The sequence below is a fragment of the Pongo pygmaeus genome, chromosome 16 (genome assembly GCF_028885625.2).
Source record: "Pongo pygmaeus isolate AG05252 chromosome 16, NHGRI_mPonPyg2-v2.0_pri, whole genome shotgun sequence".
NCBI classification, from domain to species: domain Eukaryota; kingdom Metazoa; phylum Chordata; class Mammalia; order Primates; family Hominidae; genus Pongo; species Pongo pygmaeus.
The window spans coordinates 67,392,627-67,412,188 of NC_072389.2; the positions used below are offsets into that span (position 1 = coordinate 67,392,627).

Here is a 19,562-nt window from a genome sequence, read left to right on the forward strand (position 1 = left end):
TTTTTTTTTTTTTTTTTTGAGACAGAGTCTCACTCTGTCACCCAGGCTGGAGTACAATGGCGTGGTCTCAGCTCACTGCAACCTCCACCTCCCGGGTTCAAGTGATTCTCCTGCCTCAGCCTCCCAAGTAACTGAGATCACAGGCGTGTGCCACCACACCCGGCTAATTTTTGTATTTTTAGTAGAGACAGGGTTTCACTATGTTGGCCAGGCTGGTCTCAAACTCCTGACCTCGTGATCTGCCCATCTCAGCTTCCCAAAGTGCTGGGATTACAGGAGTGGGCCACCACATCCGGCCTCTATTCAGCTATCTGAAATGATGTCAGATAAATGATTCTGCTGACACTGAAAATGGATACTACAATCTTTTTAAAGAAAGAAAAGCAAGTTACAAAACCTTCTCTTGACTCCACATTGTCCACCACTTACTGCTCCATTTATCTGCTCTGCTTACAGCAAAGAATCATACTGTTCCTACTCACTGTCTCCCATTCCTAGTCGTTCACGCTCTCGCATTCCTATCAAGTTTCTGCCCACATTATTCTATAAAAATTGCTCTTAAGTGACTTCTTTATTACTAATTTCAGTGAAAGTTTTAGTTCCATGGTGGCATAAGCCCTCTTCAACCCAACTAAAACTTCAGAACAAAATATAAAAAAGATCTACCCGAGATTTTGAAAAGTAAGCAAAGCAGGCAAACAGTAGAAGGGGTCACAATTTGGAGAAGTGACCTGCACAACAGTGAGTTTTCCATGACATTTGTTTTTCTCACATGTTCTGCCCACCCCATTCCACCCCACCACCATAATCTCCCATTTCTAATGTTCTTGCCCTTGAGCATGGGCATGACTTGCCACTAGTTTCTAAACAATAAAATATGGCAAAGGTAATAAAATATACTTGATTCTGTGTACAATGTGTATGCTATATACATAAGACTTTAGCGATCATCTTGCTGGAGTTTCTCTCTTCTTTTGAAGAAGAAAGCTGCCATGTTATCGTTGTCTATGTTGGGAAGCCCATTAGGCAAGGAACTGAAGACGATATTTATAAGCTGAGGGCAGCTCTAGCCAGAAATCAACAAAAAACTGAAGCCTTCCATCCCACAGCCACAAAGAGCTAAATTCTGCCAAGGAAAGTGGATCCGCCATCAGTCACGTTTCAGATACCATAGTCCCAAACCAACATCTTGCAATATTTTAAAACCTTAAGCAGAGGACTCAGCTAACCCATACCTAGACTCCAGACCCAAAGAAACTCAGAGATAATAGCTACGTGTCGTTTCAAGCCACTAAGTTTGTTATATAGACACAGAAAACTACTATACATGGCTCTGTGCTGAGCAAGGGCCTCACCATGGAGCAGAGCAGAGGAACATGGAGCACAGCTGTACAGGCACCTAAAACCCTGAGAAAACTCCGTATTTCTGGCCAAGGAACCAGTAAATGGAGTTCATGAAGGCCAGAACGTATGTGAGAAAACCCTGGCAGGGAAAGAGCCGGAGAAGGGGATATCTCTTAATTCTGTACATGAACCTGTCCAAATCTCAGTCTAATACAAGCTTCACATATGTGAAACTAACCCAAACCAAAGTAGGAAAGGTCTTAGCCACCTGAACTAATATGAACCACCTGCGCAAGTCTCAAACTAACCCCGGTAATATTCATGTGTAAAACAAACTCAAACTTACATACCAAAGGTTTAAAGAGCTGAATTGAAATCTGAACCACCATCCACAGAAGGCAAACACAACCTATATTCAGAACTTAAATAGGTTGTACACTAACACAAAATGTCAACATTTTCCAGAGGATTATAACAAGATCCAGAGATTATATAATAATCACAATGTCAAAAATACAATCCAAAATTACTTGACATACAAAAACAAATAAAACTGAAAATGTAACCAATTCTCAAGGGAAAGATAATCATCAGATGCCAATAATCAGATAACTTCGATGTCTGATAGCTGGAACTATCAGAAAGCCACTGTAACTATAGTACATTACATAAAGGCAAACACCCTGGAAATTACTAAAAAGATTGGAATCTTCAATAGAGAAATGCGAACTATAAAAAAAAACTCAATAGTAATTTTAGACCTGAAAAATATATTATCTGAAATTAAAAACTCCCAGGATGGGTTCAATAGCAAAATGAAGATGACAGAAGAAAGACAGAACTTGAAGATAGATCAACAGAAATTATCTTGCCTTAGAGAGAGAAAAAAGATTGCAAGGAAAAAAAATGAACAGAGCACCAAAAGGTCTAAATACATACATATAAATATGTTTATATTTATATTACATATACACACATATATCTTATATATGAACACATATATCTTATACATATGGGTGTTTTCATCCTTGCTTATATATTTTACACATATATATATACATATATGCATAGAATATAAAAAAATTAAGAGTCCAAATAATTAAGAGTGCAAAAGAAGAGAATAGAAAGAAATTGGTGCCAAAAAATCACTTGAAAAACATCATGGCTAAAAATATCCCATATTTAGTAGGTTTAATGTTCAATTCTGTCCTATCTTAGTTAAAAAATCAGGTGCATCTGTCACAGTTGATCACTTTCTCTTCCTTGAAATTCTTTCTCCACTTGAATTTGAAGGTGTTACATTCATACAGCTTCCCTAATACAACTCTGGCAATCCCTTTATGGTCACCTTTGCTGGTTCTTTCCCATCCCTCTGATGGTAACAATAGATGCTTTGGATCTTTGCAACTCTCCTCTTCTCTAGCTATTCTAATTCCTGACGTGATCTCATGCAATCTCGTGGCTTTAAAGAAATCCATGTGCTGACCCTTTCTACATTTCTATATCCAGCACAGACTCCTCTTCTGAACTCCACATAATTGCCTACTCCATTGCCCCTCTGAGGTCTAAGAGACAGCTAAAACTTAATAGGTCCCAAACTGAACTCCTGGTCTTCTCTCATCTCACTCAAGCTTGTTCTCTCCCATCTTCCCCCTCTTATTTGATAGCAAATCCATCCTTCCAACTGCTCCAGGTCAAAATATTTAAAGGCATTTTTTACTCTCTCTCCTACAACTCACATCTAGTCAGTCAGGAAATACTGGCTGTACCCTCAAAGTATATCTAGAATCTGACCCTTTCTCATCACCTTTATTTGCAACCATTCTCAGCAAAGCTACTATCACCACTCATCTCAACTATTTCAATAGCCTCCTAACTGCTCCCCATCTTCACTCTTGCCTTCCTTCCTACAGTCTGCTTTCAAAGTAGCCAGGGTGAATTTTAAAACTTATGCCAGATCGTATCATCCTGTTTCAAAACCTACTATTAGTTTCCCAATTCAGAGTAAGAGCCAAAATCCACACAATGGCCTGTAAGATGCTACACAATCTGGCAATCTCAACTCCCATGAGCAGCCCTCCCATTCCTCTGCTACCTTACTTCTCTGACCTCATAAACCACCACTCTTCCCTCTCTCAGGACTCCAGTTAGTTTCCTGAATGAGCCAGGTATGTCCCAACCCCAAAACCTTTAAGCAGTTAAACTTTATTATTTCTGCCTGGTTATACCTTTCCCTTAGATATCTTTCTGGCTGATTGCCCCATGTTCAGGTCTTTGCTCAAATGTTTCCTTGTTAGTGAGGCTTTTCCTGACAACCCTGTTTAAAACTGCAAATCATTATCACTGCCTAGCTTCAGCACTCCTTATATTCTTTCCTACTTTATTCTTACTGAAGTACTTATTAACCTTATACCCTACTACAATATAAATAAAAGATTTTTGTCTGTTTTGTTCATTTATGTACGCTAACGCAAACGATAATGACAATGAAAAAAAATCACGTGTTTAGTAATTACTATGTGCCAGGCACATAATAATTTAAGTGTTTTATATGAATTATCAGGTACTCCTAACAATAACCCTAAGCCGTAGGTACTACTAATTAATCCCATCTCACAAATCAGGAAACTAAGGCACAGAGGGGTCAAATGGCCCAAAATCATATAATTAGTAGATGGCAAAGCTGGGATCAGAATCCAGACCATCTGACTCCCAAGTCTATACTTTTAGCCATAATGCAAGCATAACAGACACTCAGTGAGTACTTGCTAAATAAATGAACAAGTGTAGAGACGACCCTTGAACAACATGGGTTTGAACGGCATGAGTACACTTACACAAGGATTTTCTTCTGCCTCTGCTACCCCTGAGACAATCCTCCTCTTCCTCCTCCCACTCCTCAGCTTACTCAATGTGAAGATCTTTATGGTGATCGACTTCTACTTACTGAATAGTAAATATATTTTCACTTTCTTATAATTTTCTTAATAACATTTTCTTTTCTCTGGCTTACTTTATTGTAAGAATACAGTGTACAACACATATAACATTTAAAAATATGTGTTAATCAACTATGTTATCAATAAGGCTTTCGGTTAACAGTAGGCTATCAGTAGTTAAGTTTTTGAAGAATCTAAAGTTATACACAGGCCGGGCATGGCGGCTCATGCCTGTAATCCCAGCACTTTGGGAGGCCGAGGCGGGTGGATCACCTGAGGTCAGGAGTTCGAGACCAGCCTGGCCAACCTGGTGAAACCCCGTCTCTACTAAAAATACAAAAATTAGCCGGGCATGGTGGCACATGCCTATAGTCCCAGCTACTCAGGAGGCTGAGACAGGAGAATCGCTTGAAACCTGGGAGGTAGAGGTTGCAGTGACCCAAGATTGCGCCACTGCACTCCAGCCTGGGTGACAGAGCAAGACTCCATCTCTCAAAAAAAAAAAAAAAAGAGAGAGAAAGTAGTTATACAGAAATTTTTAATTGCGTGGGGGCTTGGCACCCCTAACCTTTAGGTTGTTCAAGGGTCAACTGTATATGCCTTAATCTCATGTAAAAGTAAGAGTAAGTACATGGACATCTATAACTATGAAAAGGACTAAAAGGATATACAGAAAGGTATTAACAGTAGTTACTTTTAGTTTCTGAAATGAGTGTTTTTATTTTTGTTTTATTTATCTATATTTTCTAACTTTTCTACAATGAGTTATACTGCATTTGTAATTTTTTTTTAATTACCAAAAAGTCATATTACAGAATCTTAGAAATGACATGGAACACTGCGCACAAGGCATCAATAAATAAGCAGTTATAAAACATTATCAGTAGATAATTTCCAATTTCAGAAAGAAAGGAAAAAAAGGAACAAAGTGAAGGAAAGAGGAAGGAAGGAAAGGAGAAAAGAAAGAAGAGAGAGACAGAAGGAAGAAGGAAGGGAAGGAAGAGGAAACAAAGAAAAAGTAAAAAAAAAAAAAAAAAAAGGAGATAAAAAGCATAAATACGCAGGTATATAAGCATGGGAGAAAAACTGATAACCAAAATGATCACAGTAGTATTCTAAGTTGTCAGGATTATAGATGTCTTTTATTTACTTTCTTCTTGGAGTTTTTCAGATTTTTCATTATAAAATTTTCTAAGTGGCCAGGCGCAGTGGCTCACGCCTGTAATCCCAGCACTTTGAGAGGCCGAGGTGAGTGGATCACCTGAGGTCAGGAATTCAAGACCAGGCTGGCCAACATGGCGACAACTCGTCTCTACTAAAAATACAAAAAAAAATCAGCTGGGCGTGGTGGCGCATGCCTATGATCCCAGCTACTCAGGAGGCTGAGGTAGGAGAATCACTTGGACCCGGGAGGCAGAGGCTGCAGTGAGCCAAGATCACGCCATTGCATCCCAGACCGGGAGACAGAGCAAGACTCCATCGCAAAAAAAAATAAATAATAAAAATAAGTTTTTTTTTCCCCTTCATGTTAGTGGCTTTTTTTCAGTCCTCCAGTTTCTTTTCTCCCGAGACTAAATTAAGCAATAAAAACCTCAACTCGTGAAACTTCAATTTCTTGATCCTAGGTTTAAAAGTGGGCATTAACATGTTTAAAACATAAAATCAGCTAATAAAAATGATTACCTCAACTTGTGCTTGTTGCCTTGCTAAAATTATGTTAAAAACATCTAGAGTCTTCTCCAAGTCCTGTAAAAAACAGAGGCACTTGTAAACAAGAAATTTAATCATTAGATAAAAGAAATTTTTCTTTTATGATTGCTAGGCATATCTAGTCCATTAACAGTACCTGTGACGTAATGAAAGTATTAGTATAAATTTGAATGTATTCTAGACTTTTAAATTTAATTTTTTACAGTAAGAGAAAATAAGTTTTCCAAGAAAATAAATCCTCATTAAATACAGTATGAAAATAATTTTTCTGTGAGACCATTATAATTAACACATAGACATAAATGCACATGAAAACAAGAATATTTAGGAAGGGGACTTGTTTTACATATCATCCTTATGATTCTTACTTCTAACTCCCCCCTATTCTTATCATTATATAGCCATTGTACTAAGGGTGCCATTACAAAACACATAATATTTAAGAACGTAAAATTCTGCAAATCAATAAGTAGGCTAAAGTAGAAACTGATTTGAGGCATTTATATAAAAGTACGTGGGGGAATCTAACATTAACCAGGTGACCTGTGTTCCAAGTGCTTTATGTGCTGTCTCATACAATTCTCACCACTCTGTAAGACAGATATTGTTACCATTTTATATATGAGAACGCTAGACCTGAGAGTTTGAGAAACTTGTGTCCATATCAGAAGGACACTTCGTAAATATCCAAGTCAGTACTTGAACCCAAATCCATCTAACTCCAATACCTACGCTTTTTCTAATATTTCATACTGGTGATTGTGATATACTTCAGAAAAATAGGAATTCAACTGATTTTTCACATTATGAATCATTGCTAGAAATAGTTCTATAACTGAAATCAGAAGACATTAAGCAAATTATGTATCCAGTGTGTTTCTACCTTTTATTTTTTTATTTTTTATTTTATTTTATTTTATTTTTTTCTTGAGAGGGAGTTTCACTCTTGTTGCCAGGCTGGAATGCAATGGCGGGATCTCAGCTCACTGCAACCTCCACCTCCCAGGTTCAAGCAATTCTCCTGCCTCAGCCTCCTGAGTAGCTGGGATTAGAGGCGCCCGCCACCACGCCCAGCTAATTTTTTGTATTTTTAGTAGAGATGGGGTTTCACCATGTTGGCCAGGCTGGTCTCGAATTCCCAACCTCAGGTGATCGGCCCGCCTCAGCCTCCCAAAGTGCTGGGATTACAGGCGTGAGCCACCACGCCCGGCCATGTTTCTACCTTTTAAAAGGGAGTAGATAAGTCCTCTTCTTTCCTGAGAAGTAAAAGCTGTTCTTGTTGTTTTTTTAAAGAAATTCTTATTCATTTATTTATTTTTTTTTTAATTTTATTATTATTATACTTTAAGTTTTAGGGCACATGTGCACAACATGCAGGTTAGTTACATATGTATACATGTGCCATGTTGGTGTGCTGCACCCATTAACTCGCCATTTAGCATTAGGTATCTCTCCTAATGCTATCCCTCCCGCCTCCCCCGACTCCACAACAGTCCCCGGTGTGTGATGTTCCCCTTCCTGTGTCCATGTGTTCTCATTGTTCAATTCCCACCTATGAGTGAGAACATGCAATGTTTGGTTTTTTCTTCTTGCTATAGTTTGCTGAGAATGATGGTTTCCAGTTTCATCCATGTCCCTACAAAGGACATGAACTCATCATTTTTTTACAGCTGCATAGTATTCCATGGTGTATATGTGCCACATTTTCTTAATCCAGTCTATCATTGTTGGACATTTGGGTTGGTTCCAAGTCTTTGCTATTGTGAATAGTGCCACAATAAACATACGTCTGCATCTTTATAGCAGCATGATTTATAATCCTTTGGGTATATACCCAGTAATGGGATGGCTGGGTCAAATGGTATTTCTAGTTCTAGATCCCTGAGGAATCGCCACACTGTCTTCCACAATGGTTGAACTAGTTTACAGTCCCACCAACAGTGTAAAAGTGTTCCTATTTCTCCACATCCTCCTGTTGTTTCCTGACTTTTTAATGGTCGCCATTCTAACTGGTGTGAGATGGTATCTCATTGTGGTTTTGATTTGCATTTCTCTGATGGCCAGTGATGATGAGCATTTTTTCATGTATTTTTTGGCTGCATAAATGTCTTCTTAGTAAAAGTTGTTTTTTATAAACAATATTTTGAAGTATTTTGAAAAGCCACTACCGTATAAATACAGGATGTTTACTAACAAAACAAGTAAGATATAGCTATCTAATAAACACATATTTAAACAGCTCTGATACTGACTTCCTAAACATTATTATAAAAACCAGACACCTTTCCCCAAATAGTTTACAGTAACCTTATTTTATCTGATATTTGCAGGGGGAAGAAAAGTTTTTTTAAAGAAGAAAAACTGGAAAAAAAAAAATTCTGCATTTTCCCACATAATTCTCTCTCAAAAAGAGGTGAATTCTGTTCTTCCTAAAATTATTTTTTGATTCAAATTACATGCAGAAGAATATTAAAGGATGATTAGACAAATAATAGCTCTCACTAATATATGCAAGATATACCTGAATTTCTTTCTGTATTTCTTCTGAGACTTTAGACTGTGTTAACTTGTTTTTGTAGGCAATTTTATAACGCTTGAGTAACTGCCTGTGCTTTTTTATGTTACTCCATGACCACATCTGTGTATACCTTCTTATATGAACTTCAAGAACAGAATCAATTGCATATTTCCACCTGAAAATCAAATTTTGTTAACGTAAATGTTAATATAAAGGTTTAAGAGAAAACAGGAAAAGTCTTGACTTTTTAGATCTTAGCTGTCAAATTTTTTGTTCTTCTTAACTGTCTTCCTACAAGAGCTCAGCAATTCCCAGTAAAATTGTCTGACTTAAATAGACTTAGATACAAGAAAACCCTTAAGGAACAGAGTTTGCCAAAGCAAAATCCAAAAGGCACAAAATGACACATGGGAAATAGTATTCCAGTATGGTTATAACACTGAGCCTATGTGGATGACTGATAAGCGATAAAACTTTTATAAAAATGTTGAATGTCTTGAATGTTAAGTTAAGAATTTGGGAACCGGCAGGGTGCAGCGGCTCACGTCTGTAATCCCAGCACTTTGAGTGGCCAAGGCAGGCAGATCACAAGGTCAAGAGTTTGAGACCATCCTGGCCAACATGATGAAACCCCATCTCTACTACAAATACAAAAATTAGGCCAGGCACGGTGGCTCACGCCTGTAATCCCAGCAGTTTGGGAGGCCGAGGAGAGTAGATCACAAGGTCAGGAGTTCAAGATGTTGAGATACTGAAAGCCTGTCTCTACTAAAAATACAAAAATTAGCCAGGCGTGGTTGGTGGGTGCCTGTAATCTCAGCTACTTGGGAGGCTCAGGCAGGGAGTTGCTTGAACCCGGGAGATGGAGGTTGCAATGAGCCAAGATCGTGTCACCGCACCCCAGCCTGGGCAACAGAGCAAGACTCTGTCTCAAAAAAATAAAAAATAAAAAATTAGCGGGCATGGTGGCACACCCTGTACCCCCAGCTACTTGGGAGGCTGAAGCAGGAGAATCGCTTGAACCAGGGAGGCACAAGTTGCAGTGAGCCAAGATCACATCACCGCACTCCAGCATGGGGACAGAGCAAGATTCTATCTCAAAAAAAAAAAAAAAGAATTTGGGAACCTAGGAGCAGAAATACAAGTGGATGTTCATATGAAAAAAGTAATATGGACATACAAAAGAAGTGAAAGCTGTTTTTATAAGTAATCAATATATTTACTATTTGTCTTTAAATACTCGTCTCTTTTTTTTAAAGTGGCTGAATTACTTGGCTTTTAAAGGTTGCTTAACTCTGAGAGTAACTAAATATATGATTATATGTTTCTCACGAAACAAAAAACAAATTCTAACTTACCACTGTCGACCATTGGTATGAAGTGGTAAATAAGGCTTGTATTTCCTATAAGGCGCATTCCTAACCATATAATCCACTGACTCCAAAAGGTCAATCATACTTAAGTACTGTTAAAACAAATATAAAATTATATTTATTACATTGTACATATAAAAAAAAAGACTAAATTTCATTCCATTTTTTAAACTAGTGAGACTCCAAATTCCCTGAACAATGTTGCCTGGTAGACCAATAATATCCTATATTTCATCAAATTTAAGATGCTATCAATTACAAGTATACTATAGTTCATCAAATTTAAGACACTATCAATTTTTAGTTGTAATATAATTTTAGGTTCTACTACAAAAGAAAACTGCTGTTAATTAAATTCTCTTATCACCAATATATACATCCTATTTTCAGATATGTTAAAATGTAAACTAAATGAACATCTTATAAACAATGAAATATGGTATCTGTAAATTATGATACAAAATATGCCTGTTTCTAAGACTATATATTTTTCCTCTGGACCATCGTTTCAGCAGTAGCTATCTATGAGCTGATTTTGAAATTACTGCAAAAAATTATTGCATAACCAAAGCAAGATAAAGCTATTTAAGCAGCCATCTTACCATCAACACAGCAACTCTATGTAGATCTGACAAACAGTTCAAATGGAGGGAAACATACACCCAGAGGTAACATGAAAGCAGAGAAGATTAAAAAAAAAAGGGGCAAGTCTAGCTTCCTCATCTCTAATTTTTCACAATGCAGTTCTAACTAAAGGTTACCTACCATGCGGTTGTTCATCACTTGAAATGTGTCTAGTCTGAACTTAAATGTATTTTAAGTGATGTGAAATGTCTCATTATAACTTTTTACATTTATTATATGTTGATATGATTAATATTTTGGAAATATTAAGCTAAATAAAATGTATTATTAAAGTTAATTTCACCTTTTTCTTTTTACATTGTTAACACAGCTACTAGAAAATCTAAAATTACAACTTGCATTACATTTTTATTGAACAGAATTGTACAAAAAAGCTAAATTAGCTAAATCTCCTGTCCTCCTTTCACTTCCAGTTCACCAAGCCTGTCACCCCAACTCTCTGGGCATGTAACCATGCTTGGGAAACAAATAAAAAGCTGCCAACATAGCTGTCCTAAAAATTAAAGAAACAATAGTTAATAAGAGTGTCTTCCATTAAAAACTGAGGACAGAAAAACACATTAAAATCTTCCATCAACAGGCCAGGTGCGGTAGCTCATGCCTGTAATCCCAGCACTCTGGGAGGCCGAGGCCAGCAGATCACGAGGTCAAGAGATCGAGACCACCCTGGCTAACACAGTGAAACGCTGTCTCTACTAAAAAATACAAAAAAATTAGCCAGGAGTGGTGGCAGGCGCCTGTAGTCCCAGCCACTCTAAAGGCTGAGGTAGGAGAATGGCATGAACCCGGGAGGTGGAGCTTGCAGTGAGCTGAGATCGCACCATTGCACTCCAGACTGGGCAACAGAGTGAGATTTTTTTTTCAAAAAAAAAAAATCTTCCATCAACAATTGTGAATCAAATGGAAATAATGTCATTCCCTACAGTTTGATATGATTCTCCACACTTTAGGAAAAGATGAAATAAGACTTTAAAAACTACTCAAATTTGAAATTCATTTCCTTTAAAACAAAAATTTTTAAACAGTCAAATCTCAACATAACGAACCCGAAAAAACCACCAACCACTAGAGAAGTAATAATCACAAATAAAAGCAGTGAAGATTCAAGGCTAATCAAAGCTGGAAATATCCACATGAATCATACCTGAGGTTTGGTCAGTTCAATGGCAATATTTTGTATTTCTATGTTGCAATCCAGTTTGGGCGTTTTGAGCTCTGATTCTGCATAAGGATTCATGTAGAGTTTTGCAGAGGCTGATATTGGCTGGAAAACTTATATCACATGGGAAGACATAAGATATGTTTATATGCTTTTACATATAAACAAGTGTAAATAATTATGAGAACACTGTTACTCTAGAAGTAAAGAAAAATGATAAAAATGTGTGTAACAAAATCACTACCAAAAAATATTTAAGCAATTTAAGCTTCTACCTATATGCATAATAATAAGCTCAATGGTTAAAGCGAAATCTCCAAGGAGGAAATTGGAGTCCTATGCTTCTAGGTAAGAAATGTATAAAAGAGACAGACAATCTACTCTTGGTTATTCACAGTCTGCATAAAATTAGACTTCTCTTCCTTGTTGCAAGACATTTAATGATTGTATTATTCATTAAAAATACTAATACAAAAAAGGAAATAAGATCTGATAAATTTGTCTTATTTAATCACCAGCAGAATTTAGTAACAAAATCATGAATAAAATTCATTCCAAAAAAAGAAACTGCTCACCACTTTATTATTGTCAAAATGATCATTACGTATATAACCTTAGAATCAACTAAAGAAAATAATCTTCAGGTTGAGAAGCAATATAAAAAGGTGTATTAGGGAAGATGATAGGGGAATGCAAGGTGATAAATTTTAACCGTGAATAGTATCAAACTATAAAAACTGTGATATCTCAGTAATTACAATTTGCATAAGATTGTACAAAATTTTCAACTGCTTTAAAGGCTAGTTATAAATGGAAAATGCCTAAGAATGAAATTGTAGATTTTCCTTAACTATTTCTTACCATCAATGAACGTAAATGATTTCACAAACTAGCAGCACTTGAAAGTTTCATCATAAAAAAATGTAGGGATCTATGTAACATAAGTGCCAACTATTATCCAGCGTCAATTAGTTATAAAAGAACATGAAGAAAACAACAGTGAACCAAAGTAATATGGAACAACATGAGTATGAAAGCTGAGAACAACCATAAAGGGGTATACTAATAAAAAACCAATAGCTTCATTAGCATGAAACTGAAATAAAGAAAACAGATGGAAAAAATAAATAAATAAGCAGCAAGCTTTGTTAGAGATCCAGTTGTAAAATAAAGGTGAGGCTGCCAAGAAATAGAAAAGCTCACAAAAAAAATTCTCTAGAGTGGCAGGATTATGTTAACACTGCAATAGTAACATAAGGGTGACATGAATACCAGAATCTCTGAGATTTAGTCACTTTTTGAAAAAAGAAAGAAAACCTAAATCCTAAAACAAAGCTAAGCTTTGTAGCAAGCTAAGAAGAATACATGGAATTCAAAGAAGGTTGGCTGTAGGGAATGAACTACAGCTATACTGCCCTTCTCTCTCTCTTATTCTCCAGTGGTGTGTGTTACAATCTATTCCTAAATAATAAATTATAACCCAAACATGCTGTATCATAATAGTAAGGTATAAAATTAATATACTTTGACTAAGTAAGTTTATCAGAAAAGTATGTTAAAATAATGTATTTAATTCTACGTTTCTTCCTATAACATGAAATAAACTTTTACTATTACTTACTGTATTGATAATTTGGGGGTATATTTCCACTTGTAAGAATTTCATTTTTCAGCTGATCCTAAACAAAAAATTTGAATGAGAATGAAAAAGAAAATGCACACATATTCAGACACACACACACACACACACACACAAAGCTTGGTTCTTCATCAATATCTTTGTTTCTCTGTTACTAGTAGTCAATAAGAAAAATACACTGAGCATCATTTACAAGTATAAAGATACAGAAGCAGATAATTTTAAGAATTCTGTATGTCTACAAACAACCTTGTAGTATGTCCACTCTGACTCCGAAAAAATGTACATATATGTATATCCATACACTGGGATTTCAGACACATTCTAGTCAAAGGTAAATCGTATGTTACAGTATCTTTCTGACAAATCAGAGATAGAAGATTGAAATTTATCCAGTTCTAAAAACTGAATTGTTCTTTCTTTATCCTCTAAGTAAATAAACATGGCTAAGACTGGTTCAGCACATTGAAGTTTTGAATTAATCTTCTACTATTCAGAAAATCATCATCACAAATGTCTAAAACATTTGTCAAAGATACATGCTTTATATCTGAGAAATATTATCTTTATAATACTCTTAATCATTCTAATATGAAATATCAGAATGTGACAAGAATATCATCACAATGAGAATGTAAAAAAGCATAAATAGAGTTTTAATTTAATACCATGGGCTCTGATATCACTGCCCAGGAATGATTTCACAAACATCTTCAAAAACAAAACTGCTGTTCTGAAGACACATAGTGGATTTGAAAGGATGTTTTTCATATTTCTGATTTAGTGAAATACAAGTTAAACAAATGGCTGATATCCTGTCCTCATGAAGGCCCTCTTATATGAAACAAATTTAGGGAGTGGGAGTGAAGTTAGCTCTTCCAAGTATACATTAATATTACCAAAATCTGTTCCCTTGATCTCTGGTAAGACATGCTGCAATTTACATTCCAGTAGGCGCTAAGACTATCAAGTCGTATAAGCTATAGGAGAAAAATGAAAGAGATCAAGCAATCAACACACCGAAATTATGAATCAATATTAAAAGATTATTCTCATGTTCACCACTCCAAAATTACCCAAATGCCATTTTGAATTTTTAAAGGAAAGAAAATAATATAAAAATGAGGGGAAAACATATTCATGTTATTCAGACTTTATTAAGTCTAGCATTTGCTAAACTGCATTTTCAAGAACACTATTTCCAAGGAACTCATTCATTCAATTATCAAATATTTATTCAGAATTTAGTATTTAACAGACCCTGTAAATATTTTGCTGAAAAAAAAAGACATGATCCCTCCAGCAGATATGAATAGCTGTTTCCTGAAAACAGGTGATAGCAGAGGAGTCTATGGTCAACAAGGTGGGAAAGCTACATACTAATTATCCCTCTTGGAGATTCACAGTGTTTGTTAACATATCTAAAGCTCCATAATTTAAAATAAAATGAAACATATCTGTTTAATTATGTATAGCTTAGTACTTTAATCAATAATCTTACTTGATCAGAGAATATTTTCTCTACAACATCTAAAAATATCTCAATATCTAATAAAGTACCATTTGGGAACTATTAACTGTATCCTGTATCTTCACTTGATAGGTAAAGAACCTATATCTCAGAATTGGTAAGTGATTACAGAGGGTCACATAGTAAGTAGCAGGGCCAAAACTAGACCCTAGACTTTTAACTCACACTCCAATGGCACATTCTGCTCCATCAATGTTTCTTCAAGAAAATAAATTAAGTGCACCTAGGAAACTAACAAAAATTTTTATTACAACATAATACCTTGTATATAATTTTGTCTGCTTCATTTAATATGCATGGAGTCCAGTGTTCATTTGCAGTCTAAAAGAAAAAAGAGAATACCTGTGAAATGTGGTATGGATGTCATTAATAGTGCTCTAATACTTATAAAATGTAACAAAATAATTTAGGAAGAAATGACATCTACTTAATGTTAACTAGTGTTAGCTATCTATTTCTTTACACATATTTATAAGACAAAATCACAGAAACAAGGAAAAGAGAATTGACATGATTCTAATTTGAGTTCATTAATTCAGAAAATAATTACTGGGTTAGTATGTATTTGAATTACGGAAAGAATCAGGTGTGAATGAAAACAGAGAGCCAGCCTATACACTATTGAATATAGTACACATGCTTTTTAAAAAAACAAGTAATTGTTTTGTAACAGGAAGAAAACCAGGAGAGTATGGAAATTACAGCATGGCCATGTTTCTACAAGGACAGCATGTTCAGCAACATCAAATACTAAACTTAGGTAGCAGCAAGGGCGTTATTGAGAAACTTGTTAACAACTGTTTCAGTGGAGTAGTAGAGTGCGAGTACAATGGGCAGATAGGTAAAATGAGATCCAGATCAGAGGTGGGAAGATAACTTTAGATTTATAAGTTAGATTGTAATTGCAAAGAAAAATAAATGGTATGGATACAAAAGAGGTAGGTTTGCTATTGCTGTTGTTGTTATAATAGCCACTATAATAGTTGAAGCAGGAAACAATTGAGCCAGACAATGTGCCAAATGTTTTACATAAACTATCTCATTTAATCATCACAAAAACACTAAAAGGTAGGTACTACTTCAGTGAATGAATGTGGTTTTGACAGAAGGAGATTAACATGATAACCAGTACAATAATATTTTACAGGTCTTTGATAAAATACAATAGGAAGCATAAAAGAGGGAATGGTAAATTCTAAGAAGTAAGTGAAAAATAATGAGAAAGAAAGGTCATATATCACGTAAGTATTAAAACTTGAGTAGAATCACCAGGCAGACAAAGAGAAGAAAGTAATACAGACAACTAAAGTAGAATGAAGAGTCTGAGCAAAGATACGAAGGGACAAACAGCAGCAAACACTAAGGAAACTACACATTCTTATGCAATAGTATACCTGTTATCAGACAACAGGAGGTATATGACTATTTTGTATTTTTTGCATTGTCGGCTAGAAGCTCAAAGTCACTCTGCTCCCTTATGACCACTATCATTAGTTACAGTTTTCTGGAACAATTCTCTCTCTATCCTTTAGAACACAGATTCCATCCTCTTTAAAGGTGTTACTGTATACTTCTTTTTGTCAAAAGTTACTTCAAATTCATTTTGGAAACAGGCAAAGGATAAACTAGTTTCCTTCACTCCCTTTCCTTTGTTTCTTCAGCTCTCTCTTTTTCTTTATTGTTTCTGCTCTGTTCTTCAACTCAATGTGTATCTCTACTTCTCTATATGCCCACAACATTGTTAAGCCTTCCACATAGCCATGTCCCTCTTTTTCTGTTTCTCTGCCGGTGTACCACCCTACCATTCTTCTTCCTCTTCTTTCCTTATCGAGGCCCTCTCCATATAAGTAGTCATAAGGCAAACTTGTCTGGTATGATTTATGGTTCACTGTCCTTAACTATTTTATATATATATATATTTTATTATACTTTAAGTCCTAGGGTACATGTGCACAACGTGCAGGTTAGTTACATATGTATACATGTGCCATGTTGGTGTGCTGCACCCATTAACTCGTCATTTGACATTAGGTATATCTCTTAATGCTATCCCTCTCCCCTCCCCCCGACTCCACAACAGGCCCCAGTGTGTGATGTTCCCCTTCCTGTGTCCAAGTGTTCTCACTGTTCAATTCCCACCTATGAGTGAGAACATGCAGTGTTTGGTTTTTTGTCCTTGCGATAGTTTGCTGAGAATGATGGTTTCCAGCTTCATCCATGTCCCTACAAAGGACGTGAACTCATCACTTTTTATGGTTGCATAGTATTCCATGGTGTATACGTGCCACATTTTCTTAATCCAGTCTATCATTGTTGGACATCTGGGTTGGTTCCAAGTCTTTGCTATTGTGAGTAGTGCCGCAATAAACATACGTGTGCATGTGTCTTTATAGCAGCATGATTTATACTCCTTTGCGTATATACCCAGTAATGGGATGGCTGGGTCAAATGGTATTTCTAGTTCTAGATCCCTGAGGAATCGCCACACTGTCTTCCACAATGGTTGAACTATTTTACAGTCCCACCAACAGTGTAAAAGTGTTTCTATTTCTCCACATCCTCTCCAGCACCTGTTTTCTCCTGACTTTTCAATGATTGCCATTCTAACTGTGTGAGATGATATCTCATTGTGGTTTTGATTTGCATTTCTCTGATGGCCGGTGATGATGAGCATTTTTTCATGTGTCTGTTGGCTGCATAAATGTCTTCTTTTGAGAAGTGTCTGTTCATATCCTTCACCCACTTGTTGATGGGGTTGTTTTTTTCTTCTAAATTTGTTTGAGTTATTTGTAGATCCTGGATATTAGCCCTTTGTCAGATGAGTAGATTGCAAAAATTTTCTCCCATTCTGTAGGTTGCCTGTTCACTCTGATGATAGTTCCTTTTGCTGTGCAGAAGCTCTTTAGTTTAATTAGATCCAATTTGTCAATTTTGGCTTTTGTTCCCATTGCTTTTGGTGTTTTAGACATGAAGTCCTTGCCCATGCCTATGTCCTGAATGGTATTGCCTAGGTTTTCTTCTAGGGTTTTTATGGTTTTAGGTCTAACATGTAAGTCTTTAGTCCATCTTGAATTAACTTTTGTATAAGGTGTAAGGAAGGGATCCAGTTTCAGCTTTCTACATATGGCTAGTCAGTTTTCCCAGCACCATTTGTTAAATAGGGAATCCTCTCCCCATTTCTTGTTTTCTTCAGGTTTGTCAAAGATCAGATAGTTGTAGATGTGTGGTATCATTTCTGAGGGCTCTGTTCTGTTCCATTGGTCTGTATCTCTCTGTCTTGGTACCAGTACCATGCTGTTTTGGTTACTGTAGCCTTGTAGTATAGTTTGAAGTCAGGTGGTGTGATGCCTCCAGCTTTGTTCTTTTGGCTTAGGATTGACTTGGCAATGCAGGCTCTTTTTTGGTTCCATATGAACTTTAAAGTAGTTTTTTCCAATGCTGTGAAGAAAGTCATTGGTAGCTTGATGGAGATGGCATTGAATCTATAAATTACCTTGGGCAGTATGGCCATTTTCACGATATTGATTCTTCCTATCCATGAGCATGGAATGTTCTTCCATTTGTTTGTGTCCTCTTTTATTTTGTTGAGCAGTGGTTTGTAGTTCTCCTTGAAGAGGTCCTTCACATCCCTTGTAAGTTGGATTCCTAGGTATTTTATTCTCTTTGAAGCAATTGTGAATGGGAGTTCACTCATGATTTGGCTCTGTTTGTCTGTTACTGGTGTATAAGAATGCTTGTGATTTTTGCACATTGATTTTGTATCCTGAGACTTTGCTGAAGTTGCCTATCAGCTTAAGGAGATTTTGGGCTGAGATGATGGGGTTTTCTAGATATACAATCATGTCATCTGTAAACAGGGACAATTCGACTTCCTCTTTTCCTAATTGAATACCCTTTATTTCTTTCTCCTGCCTGACTGTCCTGGCCAGAACTTCCAATACTATGTTGAATAGGAGTGATGAGAGAGGGCATCCCTGTCTTGTGCCAGTTTTCAAACGGAATGCTTCCAGTTTTTGCCCATTCAGTATGATATTGGCTGTGGGTCTGTCATAAATAGCTCTTATTATTTTGAGATACATCCCATCAATACCTTTTATTGAGAGTTTTTAGCATGAAGGGCTGTTGAATTTTGTCAAAGGCCTTTTCTGCATCTATTGAGATAATCATGTGGTTTTTGTCTTTGGTTCTGCTTATATGCTGGATTATGATTATTGATTTGCGTATGCTGAATCAGCCTTGCATCCCAGGGATGAAGCCTACTTGATCATGGGGGATAAGCTTTTTGATGTGCTGCTGGATTCGGTTTGCCAGTATTTTACTGAGGATTTTTGCATCGATGTTCATCAGGGATATTGGTCTAAAATTCTCTTCTTTTTGTTGTGTCTCTGCCAGGCTTTGGTATCAGGATGATGCTGGCCTCATAAAATGAGTTAGGGAGGATTTCCTCTTTTTCTATTGATTGGAATAGTTTCAGAAGGAATGGTACCAGCTCCTCCTTGTACCTCTGGTAGAATTCGGCTGTGAATCCATCTGGTCCTGGACTCTTTTTGGTTGGTAAGCTATTAATTATTGCCTCAATTTCAGAGCCTGTTATTGATCTATTCAGAGATTCAACTTCTTCCTGGTTTAGTCTTGGGAGGGTGTACGTGTCGAGGAATTTATCCATTTCTTCTAGATTTTCTAGTTTATTTGCATAGAGGTGTT

General features: G+C 36.3%; 1 protein-coding gene across 5 annotated transcripts in view; it reads right to left on the minus strand.

Annotated features, from left to right (window-relative positions):
- VPS13C (vacuolar protein sorting 13 homolog C) overlaps positions 1-19,562 on the minus strand; it is a 196,905-nt gene that overhangs the window by 139,943 nt on the left and 37,400 nt on the right. For all 5 annotated transcript variants that reach the window (XR_010123963.1, XM_054450335.2, XM_054450337.2 and 2 more), the window contains 7 exons: positions 15,120-15,179; positions 14,227-14,307; positions 13,310-13,367; positions 11,674-11,801; positions 9,870-9,976; positions 8,515-8,686; positions 5,967-6,029 (listed from right to left, as the gene is read on the minus strand). Coding sequence is in view for 4 of the 5 variants with exons in the window: in XM_054450335.2 (XP_054306310.1) it covers positions 5,967-6,029; positions 8,515-8,686; positions 9,870-9,976; positions 11,674-11,801; positions 13,310-13,367; positions 14,227-14,307; positions 15,120-15,179 (669 nt within the window). In the remaining variant the exon portion in view is untranslated. The remainder of the gene's footprint in view (positions 1-5,966; positions 6,030-8,514; positions 8,687-9,869; positions 9,977-11,673; positions 11,802-13,309; positions 13,368-14,226; positions 14,308-15,119; positions 15,180-19,562) is intronic.